Raw genomic sequence first — 16,529 nt, 5'->3', positions numbered from 1 at the left:
TCTGTGGCAGTCCTGCCAAAAGATGAAAAGACTAGGCTCAGAGGTTGCCTGCCACACATTTCATGGGGGCCCATTTATTTAGGGAAGAAAAATCTTTCTGATTCTCAAGGAGTTTAATTCCCTGAGAATTTTTGTGCCCCATTTCTGTCTTGGGGAGTTCAGTGATGAGCAAGATCCGACGAAGTTCCCTGCTAAGGTTCCAGGGTGGGGAGAGGCAGCCCTTAATCAAAGAGTCACGGGAGTTAATGTGTGCCTACAGCCTCGGTCAGTGCATGGAGGGCTGATGGGGCACATGGGTGGGAAGCTCACGACAGGTTTATTTCTCCCAACAGGGAGACAGGAAGGGCCTCCTGGGGCCATGACGGGCCAGGTGGGAACGTGGTGACCACAGAGGGGAACTGTAGAGGAACGGGCTTCGAAGCCTGGAGGCACAGGGTTCTCGGCCACAACTAACCCTTTCCAGTCGCCTCATCTCTCTGCTTGGTGATTTCCTCATCTCTGAAAATGGGGCCCAGATCAGGTCCCAGTTACTGTGAGGTTTCGGAAGAGTGGCGTGTTTGATAGCACCCAGCACTGGGCTGGCAGGTTACGTTTCCATTACGTTTCTAAGAATAACGTTGGAAGCAGAAACATATTGTTTGGGTCCTGGAGTTTTAGCTTTTGGAGAAAGAATGAAAACAATGTGGAGGCTTCTTTTGAAATGTCTGAGTTCACATTTGGCCCTGGCTTCTCTTCATCGCAGAGCCATGTTTGCATCATTTGACTGTAAAAACCTGGGAAGGACCTTGCTGTGTGACTAAGTGACTGAGGTCCAAGCGTGGGGGATTGGCAGAGTTTGACCTATCCCCGGTCTGACCCCTTGACATTTGCATGTGATAGAAACCGACTGGTTACATGAACAACAGCTCTGGAAGGCAGGGACCCCTACCCCATGGTCCTCTGCTCGTCTCTATGGTCTCTCTGCTTAGTATGCCATACGAACTGTGGTCACTCTGAGGTGACTGGGTACTCGTGAGCGTTCATGCAGTTCTCTCTCCAGATAAACCCAGGTTAGCACACTCTCCTAACTCAAGGTCTGGCCATTACTCCTTTAATCTTACAAAAGCAAACAGGAGGACAGAAATAACTCGTCAATTGTTTAAAACTAAAATGGCCAACAATAATAAATAATTGCCACAATAGCTTGAGGTCAGGGTCTTAATTTATTGGAGGCTGTTCAAGAATTTGAAACTCTTCTTTGAGTTAATTTTTCACATCTTGTTTGGATCCTCTGAGCTCTTGCTTCCATAGCCAGGCCATCAAATTTCTCACTGTACATATTATTCTTGTTGACGTGCCAGGCAGGAGAGCGAGGTCCTCTTTCTGTGGATGGGAAATGATGATTTCTTTCCCCCCAAATTTGTATTTCAAAGTATCATAGCCTACTGAACCTCCGACTAGTTCTCTTTCATGCTGTATTAGCTGTATGAATAGTTACAAACAACCAAAACATGCTGGTTAATTTAAGCAGAAAAGGAATTTATTGGAAAGACCTGGGCTAGTTCAGAGCAGAGGCCGGAAGGCTGGGGAACCAACTTGGGCAGGAAGCAGGGAACCACTCACCTTTCAAGCAGCCACTTCAGATGATCTCACAAGGTTCCTGTGTCTTTGCTCAGCCCTCCCATGTGGGAGCCTCTGTCAGCATCTTAGGGCCAGGGACCACCCTTAGGTCACATGACTAAGTGTCCACAGCCTAGCACCCACCAGCACCCCTGTTCTGTCTTTATTAATTGTTCCCTCTCTGGTGGATCCTTCCCATTAGCTTGCAGATATACAATGATAATGCCCCTCTTTAGAAAAAGAACCATTTCCCAGGAGCTGACTTCCCCCACCAGCTACCCTCCTGTTTCTCTGTTCCGCTTTACAGAAAAAAAAAAAACAAAAAACAAAAAACCCTCCTTTAAATAGTCATCTGGTCATCTGTCTATACTCACTGTTCCAATTTATCCTCCTCCTACGTGTCTTACGTCCACCTTCGGTCACACTCCCTGCCCCATGACTCCACTTGGGCACTTTATACCCGTGACCTCCAGATAGCAAATTCCAATGGCCAGTTCTGATTCTTCAGGTAATTCTCTCCTGTTGCCATGTGTGACAAAATTGACTGCTCCTTCCTTGGAACCTGTCTCCCGCGGTCCCCAGAAACCATTTTCCATGGTTTTCCTCCCCAGCTTCTCCGTCTCCTTTGCTGGCTGCTTATCTCCAGCCCCTAACAGTGAGACCTCTTACTCACCTACACTGGTTCCCTGGTGTCCCATCTGGTCCACCCCTGAGGTAGATCTTCAACCCAGACCCCTCTTTCAACTTCTGGCTCCTGCATCCGACTGCCTCAGTGACGCCTTTAAAATCCAACAGGTGTTTGGTTCTTCTCTGCCAGGTCTTTTCTACCACAGTGTCTCCCTTCTCACTGAACGACAGTCCTCCTTTTCTGGTTGTTAAGCCTGGAGCCACCTTTGGTTTCTCTCTTCCTAACACCCCTCGTCCAATCCATGAGAAACATCTGCTGGCGTGACCTTTGAAGCATCTCCAGAACATGACCTCACCCTGGTTTGAGCCCTCATCTGCTTGTGCCTGGATCATGGCAGGAGCCTCCTCCCTGGGCTCCCTGCTTCTCCCCTGACCGCTCCACAAGCTGTGCCCAACATGTGCACATGTCTTCTCCTCATGGATGCCGAGGCAGGCCACTCCTGGACTCTGAGCTCTGCAGGGCTGCCCATCTTGCACACAGTTGAATGAGGTCCTGATGGTGGCCTGCAAGGCCCTGCAGGACCCAGTGGCCCCTCTGCTTTGACCTCCCTAAGCCCATTTCTTCCCCCTCTGCTCCTCACTCACTCCTCTCCAGGCACAGTGGCCTCCGTTCTGCTTCCAGAATATTCCTTAAGGACTTTTCCTTTGGTATACCCCAAATTTCTGCCCATATTGCTCCCTTTCTTTCTCCAGGTTTCTGCTAAGAAGTGACCTCAGGACTGAGGCTTCCCTGACCGTAATTTTTTAAAATTGCAACCCACTCCCCCTCCAAATCTGGCACTGACTTTTTTTTTTTTTTTTTTTTTGCAGCTGGGGGGAAGCTTACTGGGGATTGAACTCGGTCACTCAACCCCTGAACCACATCCCCAGCCCTATTTTGCATTTTTTATTTAGAGACAGGGTCTCACTGAGTTGCTTAATACCTCATTTTTTTGAGGCTGGCTTTGAACTTGTGATGCTCCTGCCTCAGCCTTCTGAGCCACTGGTATTACAGGCATGTGCCACTGCGCCTGGCCAAAACTAGCACTTTCTATCCTCCTCATGCTAAGTTTCTCCAATCTGGTACTTATTTGCTTCTTTCTGTATGTGTTTCCTGAACTCTACAAGAACTCTGTTTGGTTCATTCCTGTCTCCCTAGGATGCAGCATAGTGACCAGAATATAATAAATGCTCCAAAATAATTATATGAATTAATTTCACATATAGTTTATTAAATGACTCATAGCTTTCCAAGTTTGATGTCTAAGATTTCCTGTGAGCCACCTAAGAGTTACTGAGTTAGGCAGTGTTGAGGTGAAGAAGATAAGAGGCCTATGGTTGCTAACTGATTACCCAAGGACACATGACTGGTTAAAGGGGTTCCTGGCACCTGTAGTTCTGATCGCAGTTTCTGCCCCCTGCTCTCAACTATCCCCTGATGCCTCAGATTATATTATTGTAAACTTCAGAGTATTAATTTCAGTTTTTTTTCCATTGTAGTGTTGATGAGAAAACCCCATATCTAGCTTTGGGAGCTGTGAAGAATATCTCCTTAAACATCTCCATCTCCAACCTCGGAGACGATGCCTATGACGCCAACGTGTCCTTCAATGTGTCCCGGGAGCTCTTCTTCATCAACATGTGGCAGAAGGTAAGGGAGACACCTCCAAGAGAGCCTAGTGCACTTGCCGACTTTCTTTACAGCTTGGACTATGCAATGATTCTACAAATAGCATTCTCTCATAAAGAACGTCATTTGGAATGATTAGAATTTTCTTCATCCTGAACTTAGAGAATATATTGGTACAGCCAAAGAGGCAGTCATAAATACCGTGGAGAAGTGTCTGTATCTTATGTTGTCTCCCATCCCTTTTTCTTGTGGACCCTCCCCGTGTGGCTAATGTCTGCCCCTTCTCTGAGATGGTATAGTCACCATTACCAGCATATTGTAGAATGTTGTAGAAAATTCCAGTTTTAGGCAATATTGTTGCGAAATACAAGAAATAAGGACAGATCACTGCTTATCATCGTTCTTATCACCACTGATGTTCTTGAGGTTTTCTATTAGTCATCTCTGTCTGATACATTTATTTTTCCTGCCATATTTGAGTTCGTTGAGGGAATGAAATTGTGTCCATGAGTTGAATGAGGATTTAGAGAGCGGATTAATTTATTTGAATGAATTGAAATGTATGAAGTGTGACTTAAAAAAAAAAAAAAAAAGGAGTGGCTATTTTCTGTCTCCCAGGGAACCCTGCCAGGCACTGGCTTTGTAGAGGAAGAGGGACAGGCACCGCAGCAGGAGCAGGGAGTGACCCAGGCTGACTGCTCTACCCACTTGCTCTGTTGACGGCTGTTCAGAGGGGAATTTTTGCAGCATTTCAAAGAGTTTGCAGCGTTGAACTGTGCTGCCCTGGGCTCTGTGTTAAAATGAGACCCAAATCACTTTCTGAGAAAAACCTCCCACCCCGAGTGAGCCCATTTGTGCCCCTAGGTGTATAGTGGAGCAGGCAAGCAGCCTTCTGTTCAGGACGTATCCTGCCAGACTCAACTGTTTTGACAAGACTGTGCCAAACTTCCTTAGCCTAGAGGGCAACTGAAGCACAGGGAGCCACCCAGAATGGCGGCACTCCAAGAACTTTCCAAGAAGTCATCTCAAACCCCTGCTGCTTAATAGCTCTCAGGAGCTTCTGGGTTGGAGGAGGCCAAAAAAGCAATCAAGGACTGTAGGAAGGGCATGGATTCCATCCACCACCATCTGCACCCTAAACGTTATCCTTAGTTAAACCCAGGCAAGAGAGAACCAAGCAAGCTGTGGGTTCCAGCACCTCTGACCACTCCTGATTGCACAGCCCTGATGCCTTCTCCCTGTGTGGGATGGAAGGGCAGCTGAGGGGGTGGTGTTATTCAGGGGCCAGACTTGGGAAGCTTGTCTCTATGGTAACTGGGTGCAGGTGGTTGGTGACTGGGTCATTACAGTGCATGGATTCCTCTCATTTCTCTTCAGTCTCAGGCTTAGAAATAGCTGTGCCTTTCCTGGGCACTGTGGCTTGTCTTTACCACTGGAAACCATTTTGTGAACTTACCAGGCTCTTTTCTCTCTTACCCAGTTGCTGGAAAATTTAGAGCTGGCTTCTGCCAATATGTAGGACTTCGAGTATTATTTTGTGAACAAAGTAGTCTCCTGAATCTTGCTTTGCTTCCCTTCACTATGTTTTCCCTTTTGGCTTGGAGACTGCATAATATTCTACCACATAGATATACTAACCATAATCTACACTTTTCTCTTATTACATATTTAGATTATTTCCAGTTTTTTTATTAGCTTGCAGACTGAATAATATTTTACTAAATGAATATATCTACAAATTCCTCTTATTAGGTATTTAAATGATTTCCAGTTCTTTTATTCTTTAAAAAATAATATTGCCAGGAACATCTTTTACAGATATTGGCATCAGCAAATGATCATCTCCTTAGTTCAGGGGTGGGTGGGAGCATTAATGCACACCTGCAGCACACCAGGGACTTCACATACATTTCCACGGTCCTTCCTCCCTGCAAGAGATGCAGGGATGTGATTTATTGAAGGCTTGCTCTCAGGAGAAGAGCAGTGAGGGAAGCAAGAGAGGAAGGGGAAGGCTGTATCCTGGATCCGTCCTATGGGGCGGTAAGAAGCAGGGGAGTACCAAAGAGAGGAAGTCACTCAGCAGATTTGTCTTCCCTTGAAGTTGCAGGGGACAGCACCATTTTCTACCCCTGTATCATCAGGGACATGGGATGGGGGTGGGGAGTAGCCTCCCAAGCATTCTGGACAAAGAGACACTGGTCAGTCAAGGACAATGTCTCTGAGACCTCAGATAGGTGTAAGTCCTTAGCCTCGGTAGCTGGTCCTGGGAAAATGGGAGCATATCGTTTTGATCTCTTGGTCGTTGAAGTCCAGCATCCTGTAAGATCTTCAGCACAGAAAACCTTAGGTTTCAGTTTGGCAGAAAGTTGACAAGGCGTCAAGGGTCCTTCAGGATGTGGTTAGTGTGAGAGTGATGGCAGGGCACAGAGATGTCCTTCCCATGATGATGACTGTTCTGAAAGGTTGATCAACTGGGTATATAAGTGGCCTCAGGGTAAGATTCTAATAATACGTAGGTGGGTAACGAAAGGAGCCAAGAGAGCTCACCCAAGCTGTTTAACAATACGCGGACTTAGTAGAACCAGCACAGCCCCACAAAAAGATGCTAATGCACAAACTAAGAAGAGTGTGACTCAGCTGCTCAAGTGAAGCCAAGGAAGCAATGGCAGAATTCAAGTGTGTGTTATCAGGAAAGAGCAGAAGCATCGGAAACTGGTTTGTTGTAGAGGATCTGTGAGAATATAGAGAAAAGGAACAAACCGAGGAAGAAAGATGACGGTGGCGATTGTAATGTGGAAGACGGAAACTGTAAGATCTGCACAAACGATTCCAGGAAAACTGGAGAAGGCAGGAGTAGACATCATTCCTTAGCAAAGAAGAATCTCCGATTTCTTAAATGAGTGCTGCAAATACCAGACGCAAATATTAAAAATATTTCCATGTTTACACATAGCTTTGTGAAATTTTAAATTTTAACGACATGAAAATGACACTATAAACAATAGAGAAAAAGGTTTTCTAGAAACTTGTCTATCACATTAATGTCAAACATTAGAACAGTATAGTCCAGTGCAGAGACATGCAATGGCTCTGGGAGTCAAGACCAACCAAAAAAACAGGCATGATGATCCTCCAAATCCTGAGAGCAAGCCACAATTCTACAACCTAGCCGACTTGCCCTCCTTTGTGACATCAAAATGAAGAGATTGTTAGATACGTGAGGATTCATATTCTCTTGGCTCTCCTAGGTTGGATTCCCCACAAAGCGAATGCTGATCCAGTGACGTAGGTGCAGGTGGTTTATTTAGGGAGTGATCTCTAGAGCTGCTGGGTGGGAGTGAAGAACTTAGATGATGAGGGAGAAAAGACAGAAAAGTGTGTGTTGGTAAGCAGGTGACCCCTGTGAGCAACTTGAGGTTAGTCTTCTGCGGATCCTCTGAGAATCTACATGTAATACACCTCAGAATCATTCCCCTCAGGGGCGACAAGCTGCTGGAGTTTTATCTACCTACTCCTGTCACTCATCATGGAGGATGGTTCCAAGGACATTAACTCTTGGGAATGTCCATCCTTCCCCAACTATGACTTACATTTCCCGGGCTAGGAAGCAACTGAGGCAGAAAGATGTGGGGTACTTTATACCTGGAGGAAACTGACTTCAGGTGGCCAGTGCCCTGGTTGGTTTTAGGGACTATGTGTGAGCAAGGTACTGGTAGCATCTACAGTCACCATAAAAGCTTCCTGAAAAATAGTTACAGACAGGTATACCACTCAGGAATTATAAAAGTTGTTGAATAAAAAGTATGGTAAAGACAGACTGAAACAAAAACAATTTTACAAATATTTAAAGTAATAAACAAATGCAAAAAAATTTGCTACAATAAACATATAATTTAAAAGATTAATTAAAAATATGGGTCCCTGATCTCATTTATCTAATACAGATTTCATAAGGATGACTTTTCATCCCCCCTTCTGCTTCACATTCTTCAGGGTGGGTATTGGACTCTTTGGCTGTTTCTGTGAGGCCTATATTACCTACACCTTCCCAGCTTGCTTCCTGCCCAAACTTGTTGCTCACCATGCCCCCTTGGATGTACATGCAGAATCAGTCCTTATTTATTACTGAAGATGCTTTTACCCAGGCACCTCCAATACCCCCATTTTTGTTTAGTGACCTATTCTTCCCTGAAATCTCAGCTCAGATGTCACCTTACCTGGCTGCATAAGACTTGTCTTCTAACATGTGGGTGCCTAGGTAACTGGGCAGGTGGGTGGTTAGAGGGTTATTACTCTTGTCCAAAGTCATAGAGGAACTCTGAACACAGGTCTTCAAGATCTCCAGTCTTCTCTGTCACTGCAGTCAATAGATGACGTATTAGCTTCTGAGACTGACTAAACAACACCACCAAAACCAACTTGTATTAGTCAGATTTCCATTGCTATGACAAATATCTAAGAAAAATCAACTTAGAAGAAGAAAGGTTTATTTTGGTTTCAGCCCAGAGTTGGTTGGCTCCATTGTTTGGGGGCCTGTGGTGAGGCAGCACACGGTGGTAGGGAGCGTGTGTGGGACAGAACTGCTTACCTCATGGAGGCCAAGCAGCAGAGAGAGATGAAGAAACCAGCCTCCCAAGATCCCCCTCAAGGGCACACCCCTAATCTCCTAACTTCCTTTCAGTAGGCACTACTTCCCAAAGGTTCCACCAATTTTCAGCAGCATCACAGGCTGGGGACAAAGCATGTAATCCTTGGCGGGTCACTCCAGATCCAAACTATAACAACCCCTGAAATGGGTTTTTCTCTCCTCTCCCAATGCAGGGCTGCTTTCATAGATTTATGCTGGGTTATTTTTTGTTGTTGTTGATGGGATGCTGTTTATAAATATGTGGGGATACATGAATGACCATCTGCTGACTTTCTCTCACCTAAATAAAGCTAACTTGAAAACACACTGCTCATTTAGTTAATTTATTGGTGGCTGCCCTGCTGATTAATGGACATGTGCTATGCCAACATAGCTCAGGGGGATTTCACAGCAGCCAAGGTTCTGTAGGGAGCAGCCCCAGTACACCATGTTCCCTGCCAGACAAGAAACAGGGAGGTCCTTGGGAAGGCCTCACCACAGAGTGGCATTATTCCTGAGGTAACCTATGGGAACAGTGAGAGGGAGCTCCCAGAGTTGATGAAGAGTGTACAGTTAAAAGGGAGACCAAGGAAGAATAGATGACCACCACATTGCACATCCCATTGAACAGGGTTGCTGTTCTCATGGGTTCTTTGTGAGCAACAGCCAGGGCCCAACTCCACCAAATGGGATGTGCGTGGAGCCTTGGAGCTGTACGGCTATGCGACCCTTTAGTCAAGGTAAAGTCTAGATTTTGTCCTTGCTGTGGTGCTGCTTGACACCCAGGGCCTTGGCTCTTCTAACCTCTCTGGAACAGGAATGTCTTTGGACCACAGTTATTGAGTACCTGCTAATCGCCAGGAACTAGACCAGCATTAGAAGTCGAAAGGATGTATCAGATCTAGTCCCTGTTCCCAGGGAGCTCACGGACTCATGAGGCCAAAGGCATGTCAGCAAGTAATTAAAGTACAAGGTGCCAGCTGTCCTACAGAGGTGCTGAAAGGTTGCTTTGGAGCCCAGATGTGACAAGGTGAAATAAGCCATTTATGTAAATAACCCCGTCTTGGGAAAAATCCCCGGATAAATGCTTAAGGGAGATGAATGCGCCTCAGAGGGAGCTGATGGTAAGGAATGGGCACGAATTGGGCCCGCTTGCTCATTTAGCTGGTGAATGAGGGAGTGGGCCAGATCAGGAAGGAGTGAGAGCAGAGGAGGAGCAATGGCCCAGCAGGACGTAGCAAGTAGAAAGAAGCTGCCCTGTGGACAAAGGGCCGGTAACGTTCCTGACAGCAGGGTGACATCTGAACATTTTAGGAATAATGATGGCTGCAGTTCTAGGGTTGGCAGTTAGGACTCCTCCCCTCCTGCGACTATAAGGGGCTGAGGGTGGGAGAGGGACTGAGGATGTGTCAGTCAGCTTTCCATCACTGTGACAAAATGCCTGAGATAACTTAAGGAAAGATATAGTTTTACAAATTTCAAAGCTTTCAGTCCGTGAGCACTTGGCTCCCTTGTTTCTGGGCCTGTGGTGAGTCAGCATCATGGTGGGGAGTGTGCACTGGAGCCAACCTGCCCACCTCATGGTGGCCAGAAAGCAGAGAGATGAGGTGACTGGGGACGAAATAAACCTTTCTAGGGCACAACTCTGTGATGTACCCTTTTAGTCAAATTTTCATCACTCTGACCATAGGACCTAAGAACAATTAGGAGGAAAAGTTTATTTTGGCTCGTGGTTTCAGAGGTTCTGCCCATAGCCTGTGGACTCCATAGCTCTGGGCCCTAGGTGAGGCAGCACATCATGGTGGAAGGCTGTGTGGAGAAAAGCAGCTTGGGACATGGCCACCAGGAAGCAGACGAGAGTGCCATTCACCAGGGATAAAAAATAATCCCCAAAGGCACACCCCCATGATCTACTTCCTCCAGCCCCTGTCTGCCTACTACCTGCCTAATCCACTGAGAAGATTACAACTCTCATAATCTAATCATCTCACCTTGAAAAATTCTTGCATTGTCTCGCACGTAAGCTTTTGGGAGCCACCTCATATCTAAACCATAACTCCTACTTCCTCCAATGAGGCCTTGTCTCCTAAAGTTTCTACCACCTCCCTATTGCCCATTGAGCTAGGAATCCATAAATGCATTCATCTAGTGAGGTCAGAGCCCTCATGATCCAGTACCTCCTAAAGGCCCCATCTTTGAACATGGCTGCATTGGGGACCAACCTTCAACACATGAGCTTTTGGGGGCACATTGAAGATCCAAACCATAACCATGTAACAAGGGACTGGTTTCATACACACACATACACAGTAGGACCCATTCCATGACCTACATGGAACCACACATAGACCTGAAAGTACAAGTTTCAATCCAGGTGCAAGAGGGCTCCCAGCTCAGTTTGGGGAACCTTGAGGGGATGCAGCCATTTGCTGAAGAATTCCAGAGAAGGCTGTGCCCAGAGAGAAGGGAGAATGACGGGATCAGGCTCTGGGACCTGGCTCTTCCACACAGTGTTAGATGCCGACCTGCAGACAAGGAACTGAAGGCTGGTGGTTTATTTGGGAGATGCAGGAAACGAGGTGGGGTGGGAGGAGAAGTGATGTAGACACGTGGAAGCAGCAAATCACAAGTGAGCTGTCGCCAGGCACGGTGGTACACACCTGTAATCCCAGGGGCTCAGGAGGCTGAGGCAGGAGGATCTTGAGTTCAAAGCCAGCCTCTGCAAAAGCGAGGCACTAAGCAACTCGGTGAGACCCTGTCTCTAAATAAAATACAAAATAGGGCTGGGGATGTCAAGTGCCCCTGAGTTCAATCCCTAGTATCTGCCCCCCCACAAAAATAGCTGTTAAACCAGCTACCCAAGTGGGCATTTGGGTTAATCCTGTAGTGAAGCTCTGGAAAGAGTGTACCATGCATACCTTGGGGGTGAGGGAGCCATGGGATTTACATACAACGCCATCAAGAGTCGGCTGGAACATTCTGAAAGGCACAAGCCCCGCGGCCAGGGCTCATCAGCATCTGCTAGTGAGCATCCCACTTTCTAGGCTCCTAGAAGTTGTAAGCTGTCCTGGTAGAACCCCGCTGGGGTTCCAGTGCTGGAGCTAGTGGCGCACACCTCACCGTCTGCAGGGGTGGGGCCAGGCAGGTATGTAAACAGGGGAGAGGATCAGGTGTGGGACAGAAGGAAGAGGTGGAGGCTGTGGGGAAACGAGGGCTCAGACTCCTGGCAGTACCCGAGCATCGCAGGTAGGAGTGAGGACGCTGCCAGGCCCTGTTTTCCAAAAAAAGAAAAACTAGAAATCCACATTTTTATGTGAAGCCTCATGACTCTGGCAGCTAATTAAAATATCTTCTGAACGTTGTTTGAGCCAAACAAAACATGTCCGCTGACCACATCCAGCCTGTGGGCCACCAGCCTGTGACCTCCAGCTTAGCTGTTTCCCATATGTTCTGGTCCATTCTCTCGCCCGCCTGGCTGTCCCGTGGATCTGCATTTCTGGTAGAACTTAAGTCTGTCCGCAGCCTTGTTGTGTCTTGTGTCCTTTCCTTGGCAGTAGATAAGCTCGCCAAAAGGATTGGAATTTGGGGGCTTCAGGTGTGTGTGTGTCTGGGAGGGGCAGGACCCTGGAGGGGTTCAACCCAAATGTAATGTCCGTGGAATTTTTAAAGCTAATGATGTTTTGAAAACCACAGGAGGCTGGAATATTTGTACTTTGCAGCGATGGTAAGAAGCAGCTAAGCTGGCGTTTGGATTTTAGAAGTAAGGAATAGACTTCTAGAATGTAGTGGAGGGAATGTGTGACTCTGGCCACCAGCAGATGCAAAGGAAGTTCCATCCATGTGTCTGTCATCAGTGTGACCTTGGGACAAGGATCTGTCTGTCTTTTTCTAGAAAGTGAGATTTTTCTGAGGAGTTAAAGGAGGTGACAGCAAGCTAGGCACATGAAGCATTCTTACGTGGTAGGCCCTGACTCCCTCCACACCAAAGTCCACTCTGGAGAGCTTGTTCTCTTGTTTAGAAGGTACACAGGTGGTCTCCGACTTATGATTGTTCAACTTTCAACCTTATCCTGGTGCAAAGGTGAGGCACCTTCAGGAGACATTGTACTTCCAGGTTTGAATTGAGCCGTGTGCAGCATGAGACTCCCTCATGATGCTGGGCAGTGGCAGTGACGTAAGCAGAACTAGGGAGGTCAGAAGGTGAGAATCAGCACTGGGACCAGTGGGAGAAAGGGGCAAGGGAGGGAGGAGGATCTGGCTTCAGTGGGGAGAACCAGCAGCTCCATTTATTGTGTATTTTGTAGCTCTCAGATCATTTCCAAGCTTCATAGAAATGGAGTTCATGCTCAGTGTTGGTTGGCTGGTAGATACTGAATATGGCTGAGGAGTGACAGTGTCATCTTCTAATCTCCTTGAGAGATTGAGGTGGGGACAGAGGCTGTGTCCTTTTATTTTCTCCATGACCAGGTCTGTGGTGGGAGGCGTACAGATGTTAGAAGGTAAGCTCATTTTTGCTGTTTTCAGGAGGAGTGAGTGTGGTTTGAAATCCAAGCTGAACTGGGCCTCCCAGCTAGGTTTTGGAGGTTATCATATTAATTTTTGGTGACAGGCGACATGGAGGACTGTTAAGTTTGTTTTTCTTGTAAAGGGATTCTTCCAGTTTATATCTACTTCACCACAGAAAGGGGTGTTCCCTTTCAGGGTGTCTCTTCTCACTTTCAAGACTCACCGCTCAAGATGGCGCCAGGAGATAAGATGATCTGCTTTCTAATCTGGAGAGAGGAAAAAGGGTGTACACACTTGTATACCTTTGTATTTGAGGGACCTGGCCTGTCCCCAGACAGAAGATGACACCCAGAGACCTATGCATCTGAGCCTGTGAATAAACCCATATGTAACAGCACCACCAGGAAATGGAGTAGAGCGAGTCGGAGTGGTTTGAAGGCAGAAGTGCACCAGGATCCTTCAGTGTGCAGCGGGTCACAAATAGCTTCGCTCTTCTCTTTCATGGCAGGAACTGATTTCCATTGTGTTAGGCTTTCTCCGGTGTCTCTTGTCAAGTTAATAGTAGCCTGCAGGAAAACGCAGCCCTTAGATCTTAATAGTCATCTTGGCCTGGCCATTAAGATGATGAATGAACTTTTAAGATGATGAATGAATTTGCTGCTTGGCCTTGTAAGAGAGCCCTGAGGGTGGATATCTATACTCAGTAAATAATAAGTCTTTTCCGCCCTCTCCCGTCTTTAATCTGGTGCCCCAAACCCCCAGTGACTTTACCTTGAACTTCCTGCATAATGCCAGGCAAAAACCCTTCACCTGGCTCTCAGCCCAGTTGAGCTCCAGCACAGACCCGGCTCCTTTCCTGCAATATTGGCCTTTCCATCCCTCATCAAAAGCAAATTCCATTTTCTCTCTAGACCCTTTAGTGTTCGAGTTGCTCTGCGGGCCCTGGCCTTTGTCCCTTGAGAGGACTAGAGAAGGTGGTGGGGAGCAAGTACCCGAGGCCAGGTTTGTAATTGCTCAGCTGGATTTTTACCTGTGGCCCTTGTGTTTGCGCATGTATGTGTGTTTGGATTTTTGTTGTTGTTGTTGTTGTTTCCCTGTCCCAGCAGTCAGAGAGCCTAGCCCGGAGAGAAAGTGTGGGCTCTTCTGGTGGCAGTTGGCAGTGAGGAAGTGGAAGAGAAGCCCAGATGTCCATTTCAAGTCACAGAGTGGCCTCAGTGTTCCATGGCATGGCTCAGTTTCCGTGTGTATGAAAAGCTTCATTTGTGTATTCACGGCGTTCAAAAGGAAGGTTACATTTTGCTTGAGAAATGTCAACAGAGCCGTCGCTGTGACAAGGCTCAATTAAAAACATTTCCCAGAGCCACGCGACTTGGGCAAATTTTCGAGAGGTATTTAGAAAGTGTATGTTAAACCTCTGGGTTCCCCCGCCCCCGCAGTGAACTGCAAAACAACAATTTAATACTTTCTTCTTTTAAGGGAGAAGGGGAGTCCTGGGTTTTAAACCTTTCTCATGAAGCAACAGAGTATCTCTTAAAAAGAGAGCCGTGAAAGTAGCCAGCAAATAAAAGACAACTCCAAATATCAAGGACTTGGCTGTTTCCCTGGAGCAGATGCTGAGATGAAGATCCAAGTGCCAGTGGTTTGTGAAGGGCATGTTCCCAAGGGAGACATGCAGTGGGCAGGGTGAAGCACGACAGGGCAGGTGCAATCTCAGGCAGAGTCCCTCAGAGCTTCATCCTGCACTGAGCTCCATACTGGCATTGTCCCATCTCAGGACCAGGGAGCTTGGTTTTTATTCTTTCACAAGTAGCAGGCATTGGTTAAGAGTCACCTAGGGAGGAATAAAAGTACCTGATAATTTCCAACCCCTACAGGGTGGCTGCAGGGGCCAAGGGAAGGTCTCCAAAGGTGCTGGCTCTTGGAAGCAGAGGCAACCTGAAGCCAAAGGGTGGTCACCCAAAGGGGACCCGAGAGGAAAAAAGTAGAACACTGGAAATGTTTGCTACAGTAGGTTTACTGTCAAATGATTTCCTCCCCGTTCTGAAGGGTCTGTTACAGGCGCGTGTGAGAATCTGAGTGTCAGTTGGACACAGGGTATTTCTGCCAGCATCTGATTTAGGGATTTGACATTTATAGTCACCCATGGAATTTAACAAAGAACCTGAATGCATAATTGCAGACCATTGTAATCCGGAGCTGTCAATCCATCCTGTTAAGGCCAGACTTACAGATAGCTCAGGGTTTCCTGGACCGCACGCGCTGTGATGTCTGCTGCTGTGGTTCTCACTCGGGCATCTGAGGATAAGTAGTGAATATAACCATTCTGCTCTTTGAAGCAAGTGGGTTTTGAAAATCAGTTGGCAACATGTTTGGCTGCATGTAACAAAAACCAATAGTCAGCAGCTGATTCTAGTGAGATTTTGATTTTTCTTTTTTGATAATAAATGGAGAACTGAGCATTTCAGGACTGGTAAGCAACTGTATTAGGAACCCAGTTTCTTCTCTCTCTCTCTCCTCAGCCTATCTTCATGTGGGCTTTCACCTTTATGAGTGTCGTGTCTTCGTTTCCACTTCCAACATGCAGCTGCATTCCAGGCAGGATAAAGAGGGTAGACAAAGGGCAAAAGATCTTTCCCCCTTTAAAACATTTTTTTTAAAAATTTTATTTGTTCTAATTAGTTGTACATGACAGTAGAATGCATTTATATATTTTGATAGATCATACATAAATAAAGTATAATCTCTCATTTTTCTGATTGTACATATTGCAGGATCACATTGGTCATGCAGTCATATATGTACATGAGGTAATAATGTCTGTTTCACTCCACTATCATTCCTTCCCTCATACCTTTCCCCCTCCCATCACTCCTGTCTACCTAACATAAAGTAACTCTATTCTTCCCTAATCCCACCCCACTCATCCCTGCCTTATTGTGTATTAGCTCTCATATATCAGAGAAAACATTTGACCTTTGGTGTTTTGGGGATTGGCTTATTTCACTTAGCATGATATTCTCTAACTCCATCCATTTAACAGCAAATGCCAGAATTGCATTCTTCTTTAAAGCTGAATAATAGTCTATTGTATATATATGCCACATTCTCTTTATCCATTCATCAGTTGAAGGGCATCTAGTTTGGTTCCATAGTTTAGCTATTGTGAATTGAGCTGCTATAAACATTGATGTGCTGTGTCACTGTAGTATGTTGATATTAAGTCCCTTGGGTATAAGCCAAAGAGTGGGAAAACTGGGTCAAATGGTGGTTCCATTCCAAGTTTCCTGAGGAAGTCTGTCCCCTTTTAAAGAACCATCCTGAAGTTCTGCTTGGCATTTTCCTTGGGCATCTTGTTGGGCAGAACCCCAATGAGAACATGGCAAGCTCTAGCTGCAAGGGAGGCTAACAGATGAATTTTCTTAGCTGGGCATGTTGCCACACAGGGTCAGCTTTTTGCTTATTGGTAGGAAGGGAAGAGTGGCCACTGGGAAGCACCAGCAG

At 46.5% G+C, this 16,529-nt stretch overlaps 1 protein-coding gene across 1 annotated transcript in view; it reads left to right on the top strand.

Annotated features, from left to right (window-relative positions):
* ITGA9 (integrin subunit alpha 9) overlaps nt 1–16,529 on the top strand; it is a 326,698-nt gene that overhangs the window by 195,904 nt on the left and 114,265 nt on the right. Inside the window, exon 18 of the mRNA XM_079116258.1 lies at nt 3,766–3,916. Within this exon, the coding sequence (XP_078972384.1) occupies nt 3,766–3,916 (151 nt within the window). The remainder of the gene's footprint in view (nt 1–3,765; nt 3,917–16,529) is intronic.

The sequence above is a fragment of the Sciurus vulgaris genome (assembly GCF_902686455.1).
Source record: "Sciurus vulgaris genome assembly, chromosome: 16".
Classification (NCBI taxonomy): Eukaryota; Metazoa; Chordata; class Mammalia; order Rodentia; family Sciuridae; genus Sciurus; species Sciurus vulgaris.
Note: the sequence above shows the minus strand (reverse complement) of the source record. Positions and strands in the feature narration are given on the sequence as shown.